At 37.8% G+C, this 17,939-nt stretch overlaps 2 protein-coding genes across 10 annotated transcripts in view; one reads left to right on the forward strand and one right to left on the reverse strand.

Annotated features, from left to right (window-relative positions):
* Positions 1–3,429, reverse strand: part of dcaf6 (ddb1 and cul4 associated factor 6) — a 38,094-nt gene extending 34,665 nt beyond the window's left edge. For 6 of the 9 annotated variants that reach the window (XM_033615861.2, XM_033615852.2, XM_078174551.1 and 3 more), the window contains exon 1: positions 3,020–3,428. In XM_033615861.2, the coding sequence (XP_033471752.1) occupies positions 3,020–3,116 (97 nt within the window). In that variant the 5' untranslated portion in view covers positions 3,117–3,428. Of the gene's footprint in view, positions 1–3,019 lie in introns of all 9 variants that reach the window. The other 3 variants (XM_078174553.1, XM_078174552.1, XM_033615843.2) reach the window with 2 other exon arrangements.
* Positions 3,430–7,249: 3,820 nt separating this feature from the next.
* Positions 7,250–16,261, forward strand: mpc2b (mitochondrial pyruvate carrier 2b). Its single transcript, XM_033618386.2, has 5 exons — positions 7,250–7,635; positions 10,810–10,850; positions 12,335–12,419; positions 12,882–12,993; positions 15,109–16,261. The coding sequence occupies exons 1-5, from the start codon at positions 7,542–7,544 to the stop codon at positions 15,149–15,151; spliced, it is 375 nt and encodes a 124-aa protein (XP_033474277.1). The 5' UTR covers positions 7,250–7,541; the 3' UTR covers positions 15,152–16,261.
* Positions 16,262–17,939: the final 1,678 nt, after the last annotated feature.

Genomic DNA, 17,939 nt, shown 5'->3' on the forward strand with positions numbered 1-17,939 from the left:
GATGCAGACCACTACTTGTTGCCCCCATCCCCCCTTTTTGAGGCTAAATATAACCTACAAGAGCTCTGACCCACACATCACTGCATGTACCCACAACACAATAACAGCTCCAACCATATCTCAGTCAAGCTAAATACAGCACTGACTAACGCTCTGTGGCACCTGCCCCACCTCTACAGCCTTGTAAATTTTCAGTCAACCACTGTCAGGTGCTGACTGTTTGACGAACCACATCACAGACAGGTTTTATAAACCTCTGCGTCTTGCTGTGTGCCAGCGGCGCGGTCTACACCGCTGTGGTCACTGTTGTTTTATTATGTTGTTCTCTAACAGCTGACACAGAGACAGACGTACAGCTAAACACAGGAAAATCTCACTAATGAGGACTTTCACTGCGAGTAAACTCAGACCTGTGAGTTTTATAGTTTCAGCTTGAATAAAAAAACGAAACTAGATTATTTTTAAACCACATGGCACAGATACCATTACACACTTAAGACTGAACTCAGCCTATCATGCTCTTATTTAAAAGTGCCATAATAACATGGCAATACATTATATTGTCTCTTGTGAGAATCTAAATACACTGCAGCACCATGACAAGTTTTTGGTTTGGTCATATTGTTTGACTGATTCTTTGACTTATATATATGTACATTTTTTTAAGTGAGGAGAATGTGTTCTGTGTTAGGTAGCAATAAGTTGAAAAAGAGGATGCATATGAAGAGATGTATATCTCCCACGCCCTTTATTTTGTATTGTTATGATCCCCAACTCAATAAATATAATCTAAGAAAAATGAAAATGAGATAAAGTCAGTATTTATTTTCATCTGATCTATTACTCTAGTTCAGTTTATGGATAAAGGAGCTTGGAATGTGCTCGAATAGTCGATTAAACGTTGCTACCCTCGCTTGTAAGCACCAAAAATACTATTCGTTAACACTTATTTTCAAAAATAAATATTATCTTATGCGATTGCATTCACAAATGAAAATGCCATTGTAATAATCAGGCATGTTTCCTAAAGAGTTTGCCCAAAATTGTTTCCACTTGATGTTATTTTTTTTAACTTGTATTCAGTAAAGTGTAGTCATGTTTTGTAGGACATGTTCATAATGTACAGTGCAAAGTGACACACATTTTAGTGGCATTTAAAATATGATTTGGGTGTTGAACAAATCTGATTAATGATTTAAATGGCTCTTACTATACACACAATATGTATATATTTTGAGTGTTTTCTTACTTTTAAACTCGTCAACTAGATTAAGTTTGAATGTCTGGTTAAGCTAAGGGGAAATTAGTCGTTAGGAACAGCAGCCCCCTTCCTTTATTCAATGAGGGAATTTTCTATATTGAATTCAGGCCTGATATTTGGTTAAGATTAGATTATTTTCTTTTTATTTCTTTACTATATTCCTCTGTACTTGTGTCTGTTTTCATATTATTTTTTTCTCTTCTAGGATTTTTCATCAAGTTTATGAAGACTAATATCAGTTTGTATTCAAGACTTCGCTTTAAGTCACATGTCATATAGATCATACATGAGCTGTTAATCTTTCAGGAAACCTAGAATACTTACAAATGCTCTCATCATGCAGTATCATGATGAGTTTCTATGAGACAGATGTATATCCCCACTTTAATGTTGTCATCTCTGGTAGTTCAGACTTTGACAGTTTATTATTATGACAGATGTTTGCTGGAGCGTGCACTTTCATTTCAACTGCCTACAAATTACTGCAAGACTGAAAGCACTTTATAATGGAGCACCACACATTTATAAATACATTACATGATTGATCCCTGCTTTTAACTCTTTTTCCATTTTAGTGCTATACCTAAGAGTTCAGTATCTATATGATGTTTATATTGTAATGCAGCCTGTAGATAGTTTCTTTGCTTTGCTGCTTGACATTACGATCATCACTCTTAGACATATTTTTGTTCCTGTATTATACTGGGAATTTTTACATCCCCTGGACAAAAAAATGTGCACATTTTCGAACAACTGTACAGTCGTAAAAACAGTACTTTATTATCTTTACACATTTACCTATGCTTATATATAAATTTAGACATATATGAATACATTTTTTTAATATTCAATTTTAATTTTTAGGGATTTCTTCTTTTTAAGGAGTCACAATAATATCCGTACATCATCGGTATCTACTGATATTGGCTTTAAAATGAATTATCCGATCAGGCCAACATGCTTTTTCTCAATTTGCACAATTAATAATTATTACATAAATTTAAAAAGTATTGTATTTCATGTTTTCATCTGTTGTTGGGCCATCACCATAAGAGTATGCATGCATAATGTGATATTAATTCCACTATCAAGGAGAACTGATGATCACTAAAATTAGGTGGGGACAAAAGTGGATATATCGATATCAGTTATCGGCTAAATAAATTGTTATATAATTTTTCTTAATGTTATTTCATATTATTTTTTTATATTTTTGCGCTGTGTTTAAATGTTATGCACCATGTCATCTTCCTTTTATGCACAAATTTACTTGGCATTAGGCCTGTAATATTTCTGGTTCTGCACATCATCCATGGAAACTGCAAACTGCATCTCCTCTGCAACTAATGGGATATCTGAATGAGGATATAAACGTGATTTATCTGTAGCTATTACCTCATAAAAAAGCTGCACCATTAAGGCTTATGTAATCTTTAATCCCATCTATCCAGTGCTTTAGCCGTGGACTCCCACATGTCGTGTTTTACATGAGTGAATGAAACGCACAGGCTGAGTTTACACTGCCTGGACGGCTCTGACTTTGCAGCAGGAGGAACTTAGCAGCTCTGTTGTTATTAAGCATATTGTGGCACAGTCTTGTCTGGCTGTCAGTGGATCTGATCCAGCGCCACACACACACAGACACACTCACAGCTTGCAGTGAGGTTACCTGCCGTACAGTGTCAAAATAATACATGTTGTCTTGTCATTAACATGAAACGTTATCGTTAGCATCACAGAGGCTTGTGTTGTTCTTACCTAAATAGTTGGTCCGGATGGCGTTAGGCTCGTTGTATCCAATCAAACGTTTATTTACATCCCAAACCAGGTTTCCAGAGCAGGACATTGTGACCATATGTGTTTTTTAATTAGCAATAACATTGAAACTAAGCTAACCCGTTCCTGTTGATGTCGCCTTTTATCTATCGTCGCTTGGGCTTTGCCATGGAGATCCGTCCCTGTGTGTCGGGACAGCGCTAACGTTAGCTCGCTGCGACACTCAACGTCTGCATCACCGGAGGGGAAAGACTCGCTCCTGTCCTGTCTCCGCTGTCCTCACGGCTCTACGTACACTGTCCTCCTGCTCCCTACGCTGCTAACTATCTGTCCTGCTAGCCTAGCCTGGTTTATTTCTTCTAGCAGGCAGCGGTCAGCTGTGTCCAAACAACGCGAGAGACTCCGTGTTTTGACTGAGAGGGTGGGAGCGCTCGTTTTAGGAAACCAAACAGCTGTAGGGGCGGAATGTAATCAGGAACGCTTGGAAAGGGGTGGGAGAAGAACTCACATGTTTTACTCGCCTTAAAGTAGCAATACCTCATTATAGAAATACTCCTGTAAAAGTCCTGCATTCATTATTTTAATTTTGTAAAACTACAAAAGTATTTGCATCAATATGTACTTATACAGTGCTGGAGCTAGCACCCTGGGCAAGCCCCGCCCCCAAGAAATAATAATAATAATAATAATAATGATAATAATAATAATAATAATAATAATAATAATAATAATAATAATAATAATACCACGAATAATAATATTATCAAAATCAAGGAATTAATTACTAATTATATAATAATAATGCTAATAATAATAATTTGCTATTATTAATTGTATTAATGATAATAATAACAATAATAAATTAGCACTAATGAGAAATCAGCCCAGATAGACAACTTAGCTAACAAATAATAATAATAAATAAAACAACAAAAGAACAGTATGTGCAATACAATATGGGGCTTATAATAATAATAATAATAAGAAGAAGAAGAAGAAGAATTATGATCAATTATGATTATTATTATTATCATTATTATTATTATCCTCTAGATTTATTACTATTTATTACTATTACTCTATTATTTATTACTAACAAAAACAAGTGCTAATGGGAAATCAGCCCAGATAAACAACTTAGCTAACAAACAATAATAAATGAATAAAAACAACAAAAGAACAGTATGTGCAATTCAGTTTGGGGATTATTATTATTATTATTATTACTATTGTCCTCTATATGTATTGTCTCTATTACTAATAAAAACAAGCGCTAATGAGAAATCAGCCCAGATAAACAACTCACAAACAATAATAATAATTTTAAAACAATAAAAAATAAAAGAACGGTATGTGTAATACAATATGTGGCCTATAGGTGGCGGCCTATGTCGACTAAGATACTAGAGAAGTACTCATAATGCAGACTGGTCAGTTTCAGACTAATGCATATGTGGATTTTGGGAGTGATATTAAGAACATGTACATTTGTCTCCCCAGTAAAAAAACATTAACGTAGCAGAGGACTTTCGTTTTGACAAGATTCAAGACATTTACATCATAAATTGATGCAGAAAATGTACAGTTAGTGCATATAAATTCACCACAGTGCAGGAAATCAAGTGTTTGATGATCAAAATATTCTGGCGGAGGACACCCAAACCCCAATTCATTTTATGCTGCTTGGTAGCCTGTGAATTTCACCAAAGGATCAATAAAGTCTCATGTTGCCTATAATATTACATCATACTTTATTAATTGGTTAATTTATATTATTAATCTGAAGTGTAATATTTCCTCTTAAACTGCAAAGTACTGAAAATTGTACTTATGGGACTTACATCAATGTATTTACTTTCCACCAGTGAAAGTAACTGCCATAATTACCCAAAAATAGCCCCTGTTTTTGCATCTCATGTAATCATAAACTTTGAATTTGAAAATATTTGCCCATATTAAACCTCAGTTTGTTCTCCTCTCTGAGCAGTATATACAGTTTTTCTATGTTAGAATATTACCTGGCCCCATATTTGCAGTGTGGTAGTTTGAACAAATTCATTTCAGAATATGCAACATAAGAACAAAACTGAAATTATGAAGGTTTAAAGACGTGATTTTGACACAGTGACCCTCTTCGGGACCGGGCCCTACGTTCAGGAAATGAAGCAGTGACAATCTAATAAAGGTCTTTCAGTCGATGTTGTCTTTTTGAGATGCATATTTCCCAAATAATTTTCTACCGAATACAAACTAAACACCCTAAGCCTGAATCTACCAAGACCAAGAGTTGCACTGTTCAGAATTATATCTGAAATTGAATCACATCTGTATCCAGTATGTTAGCCCTGGAATCTATTATATTGTCTTTGACAAAATAAATTAAATTTACTGATCATTGCTGTATATTTACAGTAGATGGTTCAGACTCCAGAGGCAGGATAATGCTGCATATGACAGCTGTGGGCTTGGTGTTAATCCAGCCTTCGCACACAGAAGTAAACCGCCTTTTCATTCAAATTTTAAAGAAAACTAAACAAGTTGTTTGACAACATGTCCCACAGTTTTGTAGACTTTGTCAGAGTCCCATCAAGACAGGGCCAGATTAACCTGTTTGGGGCCCCAGGGCGAAACATGGCTGTTGGGCTGTTGTGACATGTGTCAGGCCCTCTCCACAAGACAGGGCCACAACATCAGGCTGTAACAGAGGAACTGATATCTTACTTCAGTAGGTCCTGATCTCGGGGGCCATTTCCCATTTGTCCACATTTGTCCTCTGTCCGCACTGCTCGCAAATTAGTGCTTCAGTTTCGAAAATCTGAGGAGTTTCCAATATCTGATATGTGGCTGAAGGAATAAGGTCATGTTTAACACTCATTAACCCGTCATTAGTCTGATTCACAAATTAAAGTGAGTAGTTTGTGGTCTAACAGGTTGACTGTGCCATGATGTCATATGTCAATACCCTATAGGGCATGTGTTATAATTTACTCTTTTTATTTCTGTGTAATTCAAGTAAAGTTATTGAATATATAGCATAATGTTACAAAGCAAATTGTGAATAAAAATATCTTAATCATAGCATCAGCAAAAAATAAACCAAAACTATTTGTATCCTCTTTCTTTTCTAAATATTTATTCTTCTGCATCTGTATGGCAGGGGTGTCAAATACATGGCTCGAAGGCCAAAACCAGCCCACCAAAGGGTCCAATCTGGCCCAGTAGATGACTTTGCACACCTACTGTTGAAGCAGCTGTGAAGGCAAAGAGTTGCAGATTTCAGGGGCAAGTTAAAGCTGCTTCAGAGGCTTTTCCACCCTGACCAGAATATTTATTCTACTTTATTTTATTTAAAGATATTGAACACTGTGCAAAATATTGTCAACCAGCAGCTTCAGTACAAAAGAATCTGTATCAGACTTTTCAACTTTTGGTGGAATCCTGCAGCTAAAGTACGGCCAAAACTTTAGATCTGTAAGAGGTTTGTAAGGAAGGGGATAACCTAACCTGCTTCCTGAATATCTTCCACTTTAGTTTGGTGTGGTGATGCCAATAGTACTGCAAGAGTGGAAATGTATGGAAAAATGTAATGACAGAGAGAATTAGACTAGCTGAATGTGGAAAACTGAGACATTTTGAGGACATTGCACTTTTTTTTTCTTGAGATATCTCAGGCTGTTCATCATCTGTTATGTAAACAGATAAAAGCTCTTAAAATGTACCTTTTTACATTAAAAGAAAATGAAAACTGTGAAGGTTGTTGTTATTTCTAGGTTATTCTGCAGTGGTTTTACTGGTCCGCCCCAGCTAAGATCAAATACAGCTGAATAAGGTCCATGTTTGTGTATGTATATGCAGAAACTATAAGTGTTCATGCAAAGGGTTCACCTTTGCAGGTACTCGCCCCTGCGCCATATGTGACCCAGTGGCTTATTTTTCTGCTCCTGAGAGAACCTGCATTTCTCCTCTAAGGATCAATTACTATCTAATTTTCATCGTGTTCATAGAGTTGAAAAATCACCCTAAAAACTGAATACTTTTCTTTTTCTTCACTAAAAATAGTTGAGGAAAAACAATTTGTCTCCACTCAGTCGGGATACACCGGGCAAAGAAAAGCAACAATCCTTTCTAAACCAATCGTATCGGAGTGTTGGCCTCGCGGACCAATGAGAGCAAGGTAACGTGTAACCCCGCCCCTCACGCGGTAGGTTGCATCGCACAGAAAGTCACCTCGTCGTGTTGGTGACGGTCAGACAGAAGCTACAGAGGAGCTAGCCGGGCTAGCATGGTCACATTGCTGCCGGGAGAAGGTCGACAGTAGGACAACAGCATCCTCTCCTATCGCTCAGTCTTCCTGTCTTTCAGTTACATGACAATATATAGCTAACAGACGAAGGCAAACGGTTTTGTGGCATTCTGTAGCTTTTAGCTAGCTAACCGTTTTTAGCGCGTTAGCTTCAAGTTCCGCTCAGTGTCTGTAATTCCATCAGAGCATCTACCCACAGTCATGGCTGCGTTGAGAGCGTCCTATCACAGGATTTTGGACCGGGTCGAGCATATGCTGCCCGCCAAACTGAGACCTATGTACAACCACCCGGCAGGTAAGGCAGAGTTTAAACACCCGGCTCCTGATGAGCAGGTTGGGTGTGTTTGTGATGTGTTGGCGGACGGATGCGGGGCTCCGTGCAGCTGTGTGGTGGCAGTTATGTGAATGCACTAACATGTAGTGGATCAAACAGCAGCCCCTATCTATTCTTGATGCCTGAAGTATGTGGTGGTCATTGTTTTGATGTGTCAGTCAGGGTTGCTGTGGGAGACCCTAATCTGCTGGGATCACTCCAGCTAAGCAGCTCAGTCTGTGAAGAAGAGCTGAGTTTATGACAGGTAGCGTCTGTGGACTCTAAAGTCGCCAAATTTACTGTAGTTTGAGAGGAGTTCAAAGTTCATTGCCATAAAAAAAAGTTAAATTTACTCTAATTTCAGCCGCTCCTTATTCAGAGCTTCTTATTGTCTTTATATCAACTTGCGCAAATAAAAATATGGCAACCCAGAAAAGAGACGATAGACATAGGAAGTACTTTCATGATGTGGAAAATCATACATGATCAAACTGGTTACTAGCACTTGAATATAATCTTAGGTTCATGCAATGATATTGGCACTATTCATTCATTCATTTGTGTGTTTAATGTATGTACTAGAAATCAAAGCAAATTCCTTGTAGGTGAAAACCTGCTTGGCAACAAATCTTATTCTGATTCTAATTGGGCAGCTGCCAATTATTAATCTGCTTATTATTTTTTAAGTTTAATTGTCTAGTCTCTGAAACGTAAAAACAAAAGGCTATAGTGAAAAATGAGCATGAGCACCAAAGGTACAACCTATAAATGTCTTGCTTTGTCTGATCAATTCTCATAAAATGTATATAAAACCTTCCCACTTGAGAGGCTGATTAAAAGCAAATCTTTTGACTTTTGTGTTTGATTAAATGCCTAATAAGAAGTAATTGATACTCAAAATTGTTGCTCAATAATTTTCTGTCAATCGTCTTGTAGCTTAAGCTCTAATCATTATTCGTAGCATTATCTTAAAGGTCCAGTGTACAAGATTTAGGAGGATTAAGTGGCATCTAGCTATGAGGTTTGTAGATTGCAAACAGCGTAAACTTCTCCTGGTTAGGATTCCTTCTGTGTTTTATTGTTCAGGAGGTTTTTACTGTGAGCCGAATTATCCGCAAAAGTCTCATCCCCTCCAAAACAAATGGACCTGATAATTAAAACCAGTTAAAACACTGAATAAAACAGTTTCATGTTAAATTAAGTGTTTTGCAGATGCTGCTTGGCATGTCATAGATGGACCTCTAGCCCAGCACCTCTCTGATAACTTAAGATCCAGACACACAGGAAGTTTTTACCGGGAGCCGAATTATCCGCAGAGGTCTCTTCCTCTTTGAAACAAACAGACCCGTTGATTTAAGCCGACAAAAACACTGAATAAAGCAGTTTCAAGTTAAAAAATCTGTGTTTTTTCAACGCTCTCTTTGCAGAGGGGCTGCTAACAGCGCTGGCCAACACAAAACGCGAATGGTTCTATATAGAATTAGTGTTTGGTTTGTCCGTTCTGGGCCACTGTAGAAACACGGCAATCTCCATAGGCGAGGACCTGCTCCCTATGTAGATATAAACAGCTAATTTTATGCTAATGAAAACACGATTCTTATTTTCAGGTGATTATACACTAAAGAAAACATGCTTGTTGTTTTTAATTTCTGTCAGTATATCTCCCAAATCCTACACACTGGACCTTTAAGATCTAATCATGATTTATAGCATTTCTATATGTCTAAATCTTGTGATACAGGGTTAACCTTTGAAGTAACTTCTACACTAATAATGACACTATTTCTCAAACAGTTTAAAGAGAAACTGAACATTATAACTTTAATTCATTGTATTAGATTGCATCATTGCATCATGTTTAGACAGGAGGATGTAATAAAGGGACTGTGTTTCTCCTGTTTTGCAAGCACACACATTCAGATCTCTTTGACACTGATCTTAACTAGAGGGTACAGAGATTAAGGAGTTGCTGGCGTCACTGGGGACAGTCTGTTTCGTCTGTATTGTACTGGAGCTCCATTTGTCAAGGACAACTTTCTGACCAGGTATGAAGGGGCGGTGACTAAAGCCACCTCCCTCCCTCAGTGATGATTTGCAGGGACAGAAGTCCTCCTCTTTGTTTAGCCTGCAGCACAGAGCGGGGACATGAGGAAAGATGATTCCAGACCAGCAGCTTTTAATGGTCCTGTGTATTGTCCTTTCATGTGCTGTTGCTAATTAAGTGTGTCTGTCTGCTCCCAGCAGCACAGACACCCTGGAGTGTTCAAGTATTTGTTACAGATTCCCAGGCTCTCAGCTGTTTTACCAGTTTTACGCCTAATCTTTTCATCAGTTATAAAATCCTGGTTGGAAGTTTAAATAATTTAAGGAGAAAACCTCAATGAAATCAAACCATGTTATGTAATATCTTGGGAAACTTGAAATACCACATTTCATGTTTATCATGGGCTGGCCACGTTTTTTGATGTTCACTGATATGATACGGTAAAGTATGTGATATTTGGTGTTGCTGCTTTGCAACATTTTGTTGTCCTAAAGCCAATATGGCATTAAGTTTATAGTGGTGTGGTGTTCAGTTCGGGGTATAAAAGCAGTTCAAAGGTATCGCCATGAAAAATATAAAACAATCAAAGTCTCAATAAAAATTTGAGCCATGCCATACCGACATGATTGCCATGTGTTGTTTTATTTATTAAACTTGTGCAGGGCTGCAACTGAAGGCTCTTCTCATAATAAATCTGTCGATGAGTTTCTTGATTAAATGATTGTTCTGTTTCTAAAACATGCTCATGGTGACGTCTTTAAATCTCTTTTCTCAAGTGACTAAAAACTAGCTAAATGAATAGTGCTAAAAGAGTGAACGGATCAGTTTGATGGTTTTTACAGGTGATTTTCATATGAGGACAGTAGATTAGAAATCAGCAGGACATTCATGTTTGCTCACAGTTTTCTTCTCTTGTCATGAAGCAAGCCACACAGAGCTGATTAAGTTTATCTGAGTCTGCTTCCTCTGTGTTTGGACACACTGAGGCGTCCTGGTATCTGTTTCCCAGATATCCCATTAGAGAACCAGAGCAGGTGGATTATTGCCTCCTAGACAAAACTGTGCAAACGCAGCTGCCAAAATTGAATGTTTCTCTTTTCTTTTTATTTCAGGTCCAAAAACAGTTTTCTTCTGGGCCCCAATGTTTAAATGGGTAAGTGCATTTTCACACAGTCTAACCTGTTTAATTGTAAATATACGTTAGACCGACGGTCCCCAGTCTTTTTGGCTTGTGAAAACAAAGCTTTGTCTACATGAAACCCCCTCATCACAGATTACTTGTATCTGTGCAGAGTGGCCACTTCAGTCAATGATGCATTTTGTGTTATGTGAATATTTTTAGGGGCATGAAGATGTAAAATTACCCAGTAATTCACAGACATAACACCAAGGATGTAAACCATTGCTGGCAAATCTCTGTTTTAATTTTTCTTTTTTTTTGTTTATTTGACTTCTGTTTTTTACAATTTAAAGGTTCAGTATGTGACATTCAGAGTATTTATATAGAGGCAGAGAATGACATCATACTCCCTCTGTGTGTGTGTGTTTTTTCCCCAAGTATATTTATTGACTTTTCTTCTTTTCACAAACAACATCGAACAGCTCAGCACAACATTGATCTGCACAACCATCAAGAATAAAAATGATGAAACATTTGGATATGAACATAAAACACCAGTACAATCATAGGTGCAGCAAGCCACAGTATAGTGTGAGAAATGAAGGTATGGAGTCCATATTTTCATGAATCGTCCTAAACAGGTCAGGTATTCCAGAGGGTAATCCTCCATGATTATCTTATGCTAATTTGCCTTAGATGGTGGTTTGTCACCTATCGATATTCTTCCTTGCAGCATATACAAGAATGTTGTACATTCTGCTCAAGCAACTAACAGTAGCATCTTGACACTGAGGAGTAAAGAGACAGGATTCATACACAAAGCAACACCAATGATTTTCCCATATCCTGCAGAATGTTTACTCAGTACGCTTGAATTTTAGGACAGAGCCAGACACAATGTGTATAAGTTCCTACTGAGATTGTACATTTTAGACACAAAGGTGAATCTTGAAGGTTCGTTTTGTGTCTTTTACGGGGAGAGATTTTTAAGCAGATCAGGATTTTATAGCAATCTAATACAATTACACACCGATAGCTTCCTTACTTGGCTCTATATCCTCTGTGTGTTTTTAATCTGAGCTTATCTGAATGACAATTTGATGAGAAAACACTCAAAATGTAATGAATATTAGTGAATTTGATGTATCACATTGAACTGTTGTTCTTTTTTGTTAAATAAAGTGCTTAAATACTGTTACAAAACAAAACCTTTTGTAAAATAAAATGTTTCACATCTGAGCCTCAGATTGCTCTGCTCTAAATTTAGCTGTCTGAGTCAAATTCCCTTAGTTTTTTGGATGACTTTACTGTCTCAGAGGGCCTTGTTCACATGACTGCAGGATCCAACATTCACTGTCAGGATTTTTTCTCCAGCAATAGAACATGAAAGAAAAATGTAATACCCCTCCATATTTAGTGGCATTTCTTGATTTTCGAAGAGACGCAGGTGACGTGTTGTATACTTCCTGTACAGTAAATACAGTAAAAAACTAACTGTGGTGTCTTCGCATCTGCAGGGCCTGGTTGCAGCTGGTTTTGCTGATATGACTCGACCAGCAGAAAAACTCAGTACCTCCCAGTCTGCAGTGCTGACAGCCACAGGTAAGATGAACTCCAGATGTTCACCATCAAGCCTCTGATGGCACAGTTTTTCCATTTGCAGCGTAGGTTTATTTAATTTTAAAACAGTTAATGTGATTCGGGAAAATATAACTGGTACCAGAAAAAGTCTGTCCTTGACCTAAAAAATAAAATGAATGTAGTTTATATTACAAGATAATATACACATCAGAAATCTTGGTCTAACTTTATCCCAATATGTGGCCCTGAATTGTGTTTCTATCTCGACCTTGAATCCTCGATGTACATTTCAAAATTGTTGGTCTGTTGTTCGAAGAGAATTTGATCAGTCTGTGCTAAAGGTCATCTGGTGCGTCTGCTTTTGCAATATGTGTCATCAAACAAATCTTATCTGTCACTCTTGTGCCAAAACATAGACTCTGTTCTCAAGAGCAACAGCTGGTTCGTCATTATGTGCATAACCTTCACTCCTTCTTCCACCAGGCCTGATCTGGTCCAGATACTCATTGGTCATCATCCCAAAGAACTGGAACCTGTTTTGTGTCAACTTCTTCCTAGGCTGTTGCGGAGGCTCCCAACTCTTTAGGATCTGGAGGTTTGTGTGTTATTGTGGTTCATTTACAACATTAAGTGAGCAGCCATTGAAGCTAATACCGTGAGCGTCGTAGTAAATATGTAACACACAGTAGTTTTAATCTGGGTTTAGTCAACAATTAACTTCATCAGGGAAATTAGTTTAAATATTTGCCATTAGGAGTGAAACTCATTTAATGACATGAAGACTTAAAAGAAGTGTGAGGTCGTCTGTTACAGCCAAACGGTGCACTGAAATATGTAACGGTAAAAGAATCTTTGAGAGAAAGAGAGATATTCATTGTGTCCATGGTTGCCAGGCCCCAGGGAAGTGCGCCAGGCTGTGAAGCCAATTTTTGTAGCAGCCAAACAGCGGTACTGCAAATTCTGGGATCTGTCACTTAATGCCTTGCGACCCAAAAAGACTTTCTCGTTGACTTATATTGGGAAAGAGACGCCTGTAAATCAGTCGATAGACTTTTTTAAGCTTCACCACTCCTCTGAAATGACTTATTTTACTATCAGGATTTGATCCATTTGGTCCGATTACATTTGAAAAATCTAGAAAAGCTGCAAGATTAAATATTTTTATCCCCATTCAAGTTAATGAAGCGCTAAACTGGAAGTTAGCTGCTCGGCCAGCAGAAGGCAGACGTTCAGCCGCTCTATTGGTCGCACATTGCGGAAGCAGTGCAGATCATCTGGGAAATTTAATCATGGGAGTTGAACCATTTTTGCTTCATGCGCCTCTGAGCTTCTCTCAAAGGAATGATTAGGGACCTGCTGCAAATGCTGTATCCAGTTCTCTGAATACATAGAAATGTGATTGTAAAAGTTCTATGACTTTTCCAGGTTTTCCATGATTGTGGGAACCCAGCATGTAAACAGTGCATTCAGAATATGCCTCTCAGTTGGGGTTTTAACTACAGTTTGTGTCACACACCTGTTAACAGCCAGCTGTTTCATGTCATGGCTGCACTGTACTCAAACCAACCAACCAGCACTTTATGGCAGGTTTTGATGCATGCCCCAAAGAAAAGCCCAGAACGAGAAACACACCAACTTTGACATCAGCGTTTGGATACACAGAAATATCACAACACCAACCTTTCAAGAAGGTGGCTGAAGGAATGAATGCTGGAGGCTGTGTTTGCACAGTCAACCCAGTTTGCCTCTGGTAGGAATGTTTTCCATATTTTGATATGATAAACAACATATTAGAGCATGTTAATCTGAGTATGCGCAGCTGCATGTAAATGGTAAAAGTTGTGGAAAACAGGGTTCCCAGGGTCATGGAAAACCTGGACAAGTCATGGAAATTTGTTTTGTAGAATAACATTAATTGTGACAGTAATCTTTGGTGATATCCTTCCATGTAATGTAATATAACAGCAAACACTTTGTACCCCACACCCAAACATAACTTAAACTCTCTCCCCCACCACCACAACAACAACAGTTTAAAATGGCACTACCATGGACAGATGTACATAACTGCATATGCTATTTTAATGTGTGGGTATGTGAGTGTGTGCTGAGTGAATTGACGGCAAATTTTGTTGTATGTGAACATGCAGTGACAATAAAGGCATTCATTCATTCATTTATTATATTTTGTAAGATAGCTGTAATATGTCTAATATGTCGCATCACAGGATGTGCAGTGTCAAGTACGGCAAAATAACTGAAAGAACGTATTTGCTGCTTAATACAAAAGGAAAACTCACCAACCGTGCCCTCCCCTTTTAAGAAACATTACATGTATAAGTCACGTTTGTCACGCAAAGTGAGACTGCTGGTGCTTCTGTGTAGAAAAGTACCATAATGGGGTCAGCATGTGCCACAGACACAGTGAACCATGTGCTTTTCCGACATGGAACTTTTATCATGGCTCCCTTAAAAGTCATGGAAAGTTTGTTGTGTGGGAACTCTAGGAATGTTATTGTTAATATATTTTTGGGGATAAGGGCAAAAACTAGAACATTTTGTGCATGTAAATGTAGTCAGAGAAATCTTGAGCTCACATCTCTTCACTCACTGTGATCAGGCAGGTCATAAAACAGTCTGCAAATAAAATGTACGTTGTTCAAATTTAAATCTTAATGTTATTTATTCTTTATCGTTTTCTCTCTGACAGGTACAACCAGGCTCTGAAGGCTAAAGAGGCTGAACAGTCCTGAGTGCTCTGCTGGTGCCAACGCTCCACTTCCTCCAGTGGATACAAAGGGAGACTTCACACAGGGCACAAACCTGCCCTCCTTCTCATCATCTCTGCACCATGTCACGTCGTCCCCATAACACCCATGCCATAACCATTAATCTGCCACATTAAGCCTGTCGTCCCTGTTGGAAACTTTTCCTCCAGTCTCAGATTTCCTCAGGGTGTCATAAACAAAACAAAAAAAAGGACAGAGCATTTTTTTAACTGTAGTCAACACACCTTCAAGAATCATAGTCATAAACGCACAAGTATTGCTCGTTCGACAACATGTATGATTGTACTTCCTTTAATTTAACTTCATGCTTTACGTCTTGTGCACTAGTCGGGAAGTTTTTGCTTTTCTTACATCATCGTCATCGTTCAGGTGTAGCAATCAGTACCTCATGCATTAATTTCCCAAAAACAAAGGTAACTCTTGGGTTTGTGTTGAAGGTAGTTTAAAGGAATGTTTATTTTTTTTCCAAATGAATCTAAGACGGATTTCATCACATTTATTGTTTCATTTACTTATTTATAATTAGGTAACAGTCACAGCATCTGTACCTCATTGATTATTAAATCATGATTGATTACCATGTAATGATTCCTTCCATTTTAATGGCTTTAATTTGTGTGAGAGCGAATCCTAATTTATATAATCACTTGATTGAAAATGTCTCTTGTAGTGAAAACTGTATAGAAAGACGCTGTTATTTTCTGATTCTGTATCAGTAACACCAATGCCACATATTTAACCTGTGCAGCTGTTTGATTGTTGCAGAGTCAGCTGACAAACTGACATGTTAGCATCTCTTTAATATCAAAACACTGCTGCTAATGCCTCTTTATTCTTAGAAAGGTGTTTTATATTTTTGCTGTGGAAGAATAGTACTTTCTCTGACATGTTTCCACTGTAGTTACACATCTAATCCCTTGGATATTTTAGCAATAATTGATGTTTTCACTTTTAGATAATTCTTGATCTTCTGACTGTTTGAACAAAGGGCAATATGATGGTCTATGATGGTTGGTTCACGATGGCTCTGTGGCTGTGTAATACTAATAAATCCTGTTTAACACCTGCAGCTTATTTATAGTACGGACGTCTCACTGACTGAAGCTGAAGTTGTTTGAGTGCAAAAATTGTGTTTGACCCGATGAGGGTCTAAAAGTGAGGATATTCTGGCCTCAGGTGCTTCCATTTTAAATCTCTCTCTCAAGTCCCTCAACTGTATCACAGGGCAACACTAACTCACTGGAGCGCCCTTTAATTATTTACTGTAACGTAAAGGGGAGCACCACCTAAATTAAGAATTCCAATGTTATTTCCATGGTATTGGAAAGTTCAATCAATATTTGTGAACATATACTGTAGCATGTGAGCTACTCTCTCTTAAAGCCAGAAACCAGAGATGTTCATCTCAAACTTGTGATGTCATCAAGTATAAAGTCTGGAGCTGTTCCACAGACAATGAATGAAAGACTGATTTTGTGGACCCACAGTATGTTTGTTTTTGTTTTTCTACCAAAATGAGCTTTATTCTATTGTAGTGTTCTCATTTCTGAAACAGAAAATGTTCCCATATACTCAGAATATTCCCGAGTGCTCTCAGTGTCACCTAGAACATCTTTCACCATTCAATGTCTATGGAGCAGCTCCAGACTTTATACTTGATGACATCACACATTTGAGTTTTAGCACTCTAGTTATTGGATTTGGGTGAGAGTTGTTCATGTTTACCAATATTTGATATTTATAAATGTGTTGACAAAAACCGAGACAGAGTTCAAGTAATCAAAAATAGTCCGCTGCAGAGTAGCCACCTTTTACTAAAATATATTAATGGATGCTTATTTAGATCTATTAGTAATATTGATAGGCTAGATTCAATTGAAAATGCTGTGTTACCTTTATTATGAGGCTCAAATATGTTTTGCAGCTCCAGACAGATTTTTCTTGTTTTTTTTTCTTGGCCAAACTGGCTCTTTTGATAGTAAAGGTTGCCAACCCCTGTGCTAGGTGAAGATCCCCTGTACTCCCAACAGTTCATAGATACTGGGCCCCTTGACTACTGTCATTTTGCAAAAATGGCCCCCTAGCAATCCAAGTTTAGTAACCCTGTAAATATTCTGTCAACAGTTGACCGTCTTTCTACAACCGACTTTTTCTAGGCTTCTGTCGTAGCAGATATCAGCAGATGTGAGCTGAGACTTGGCGGCAGCAACCTGTGATTATAAGCGTGACATTTATGTACACATTTACAGATTTATCTACAGTTTCAAGAGTCAGCACACTTGCAAATCTAAGTACAGATTTTGAGATTTCTTTTTACACATTTCCTAATCTGACCGTGCACAAATTAATCCTGAGTATGCATTTACAGATCCCTGCACACAGTCATAAATCTGTTTGCACATTAGAGGTTCTTTTACTCATTTGGAATTTTAATTAAACACACATGGGTCGAGATGCTGTTGCAAAACTCCACACATTCGCAAATAGTTCTGCTATAATTTTGGCCCTGTGAATTCTCAAGCAAAAATACCATGACAACTTTCTGTGGTTATTTGTCTTTACATGACGGTGAACTGTTGGTCTGAGCTTAACAAGCATTGTGAGAAAGTCACCTGATGGTGAGTTTCAAACAATTGTCTGACTTTTACAAACTTAACAGTAAACTGAAGAAATGTTTCTTCAAAAACAGAAAACATTCATTTGTAGCCCCAACACATATACATTACCCCTGCTGCTAAAATACTTAAGGTGT

Source organism: Epinephelus lanceolatus, chromosome 14 (genome assembly GCF_041903045.1).
Source record: "Epinephelus lanceolatus isolate andai-2023 chromosome 14, ASM4190304v1, whole genome shotgun sequence".
In the NCBI taxonomy this organism is placed as follows: Eukaryota; Metazoa; Chordata; class Actinopteri; order Perciformes; family Serranidae; genus Epinephelus; species Epinephelus lanceolatus.

Coding starts and splice junctions, on each gene's coding strand:
- mpc2b (XM_033618386.2), top strand. CDS start 7,542: ATGGCTGCGTTGAGAGCGTCCTATCACAGGATTTTGGACCGGGTCGAG. Junction 10,851..12,334: donor GGGCCCCAATGTTTAAATGG/GTAAGTGCATTT, acceptor TCGCATCTGCAG/GGCCTGGTTGCAGCTGGTTT. Junction 12,994..15,108: donor CAACTCTTTAGGATCTGGAG/GTTTGTGTGTTA, acceptor TCTCTCTGACAG/GTACAACCAGGCTCTGAAGG.